Source organism: Manacus vitellinus, unplaced genomic scaffold, assembly GCF_001715985.3.
Source record: "Manacus vitellinus isolate BGI_N305 unplaced genomic scaffold, ASM171598v3 scaffold_63_pilon, whole genome shotgun sequence".
Classification (NCBI taxonomy): Eukaryota; Metazoa; Chordata; class Aves; order Passeriformes; family Pipridae; genus Manacus; species Manacus vitellinus.
The window spans coordinates 604,346-605,813 of NW_021940711.1; the positions used below are offsets into that span (position 1 = coordinate 604,346).

Genomic DNA, 1,468 nt, shown 5'->3' on the forward strand with positions numbered 1-1,468 from the left:
CCAGCCGATTCCCAGCCTCAGGCAGCTCTTCCTGGCAGTCCTTGCCCAAAGCCTCCTCTCCCTCCTCCTCCTCTTCCTCCTCCACCATGCCCTCAGCCGCCACCCAGGCTCTGGGGTGCTGGGGGGGCTCCCCCCCTTCCAGGAGTGCCCCGTCGCTGCCAGAATGCTGCGCGGGGGCGAGGGCAGGGCTCAGCGCCCCGTGCCAGGGCTGGGGGGCACTGGGCACCCCAACCCACCCACACCCAGCCTTACCTTCAGCCCTGCCAAACAGGAGAGAGAAAAGCAGAGATTAGGGGGGTGCAGCATCCCAAAATTGCCCCCACAGCCCCCGGCCGCCCCTCTGCCTGTCACGCCGGTGCCGCAGCCCTGCCAGCTCACCTTGCTCGCCCAGGTGCCACAGGTTGTGCTTGGAGGGCTCTGTGGGGAGGTGAGGTGACAGTGGCATCACCCCTGTGTCCCCAAACTTGTCAGCACCCCGAGCCCCCCGAGCCTTGCTGCCATTCGCACCCGACTGCCTGCGCCCCCCATGTCCCTGCAGCCGTTCCAGGAGTGTCTCCATGTGCTCCTGGTGCTGGAAGGGCTCTGTGGGGACAGGAACAGGGACACCATCAGCAGCCAGTGCCACCCTCCCTGCAGGCATTGGTGTCACCCAGCCATGGCTTGGCCTGGGTAAGTGGTGGAGGTGGTGTGGTGTGGACACTGGGGACAGTGGGAACACGGAGGACAGTCAGGACACTGGTGACACACAGCTCTCACCAGACTGCCGGCGTCCCTGGAGTGGCTCGGTGGCAGCGTCACCCAGGGGCTGGCAGGACCAGCTCTTCTTCAGGCGCTCGGGGCTGCAGCGGGGCAGGCGCGGGGGGTCTGTGGGGACAGGGGATGACACGGGGGAACACGGGGGGGACAGAGGAGGGCAGGGAGGGAATGGCGGGGTGCCGGTGCCACTCACAGAACAGGTCCATCTCCAGGATGGCTTCCTTAGCCTAGGTGGGGAGAGGATGAAGAGAGGTGGGGGTGAAGGCAAGGTGCAGCTGCCTCCCACTCGCCATGCTGGGGGGTCCCCGGTGGCACCAAGGTGCCATCCACCTCACCCTCACCTTCTGGGGGATGGTGGCGTGGTGGTTCTCCAGGATGAGCCGCTTGATGTGGTGGGTCCACATGCGCTTCTCCTCCACACTCTTGGCCTGAGGGGCACAGGGAGGGCACTGGGGTCAGGCAGGGGGCTCCCAGGGGGGTCCCCAGGGTGCCCAATGCCCCGTGCCCCATTACCTGCAGGCTGTGCTGCTGCTTGCCGTGCTTGTAGTGCGCCAGGCTGAAGCACAGCGAGTCCCTCGTGCTCTCAATCAGCATCAGCGAGGAGCACTGCAGGGAGAGGCATCGGCATGTCCGGAGTGCACCGGGACTCCCACCCCAGAACCCACCGAGGTTCCCGACACCCACTCCGTTCCTCCATCCCTGGCATCCACCG

The 1,468-nt window shown here is 66.6% G+C and overlaps 1 protein-coding gene across 1 annotated transcript in view; it reads right to left on the bottom strand.

The window, feature by feature from the left end:
* Positions 1-1,371, bottom strand: part of LOC115307863 (pleckstrin homology domain-containing family G member 3-like) — an 8,548-nt gene extending 7,177 nt beyond the window's left edge. The window contains exons 1-7 of the mRNA XM_029963788.1: positions 1,270-1,371; positions 1,098-1,184; positions 950-983; positions 757-864; positions 379-582; positions 253-260; positions 17-166 (exon numbers count right to left, since the gene is read on the bottom strand). Of these exons, the coding sequence (XP_029819648.1) occupies positions 17-166; positions 253-260; positions 379-582; positions 757-864; positions 950-983; positions 1,098-1,184; positions 1,270-1,350 (672 nt within the window). The 5' untranslated portion in view covers positions 1,351-1,371. The remainder of the gene's footprint in view (positions 1-16; positions 167-252; positions 261-378; positions 583-756; positions 865-949; positions 984-1,097; positions 1,185-1,269) is intronic.
* Between the last annotated feature and the right edge of the window lie 97 nt (positions 1,372-1,468).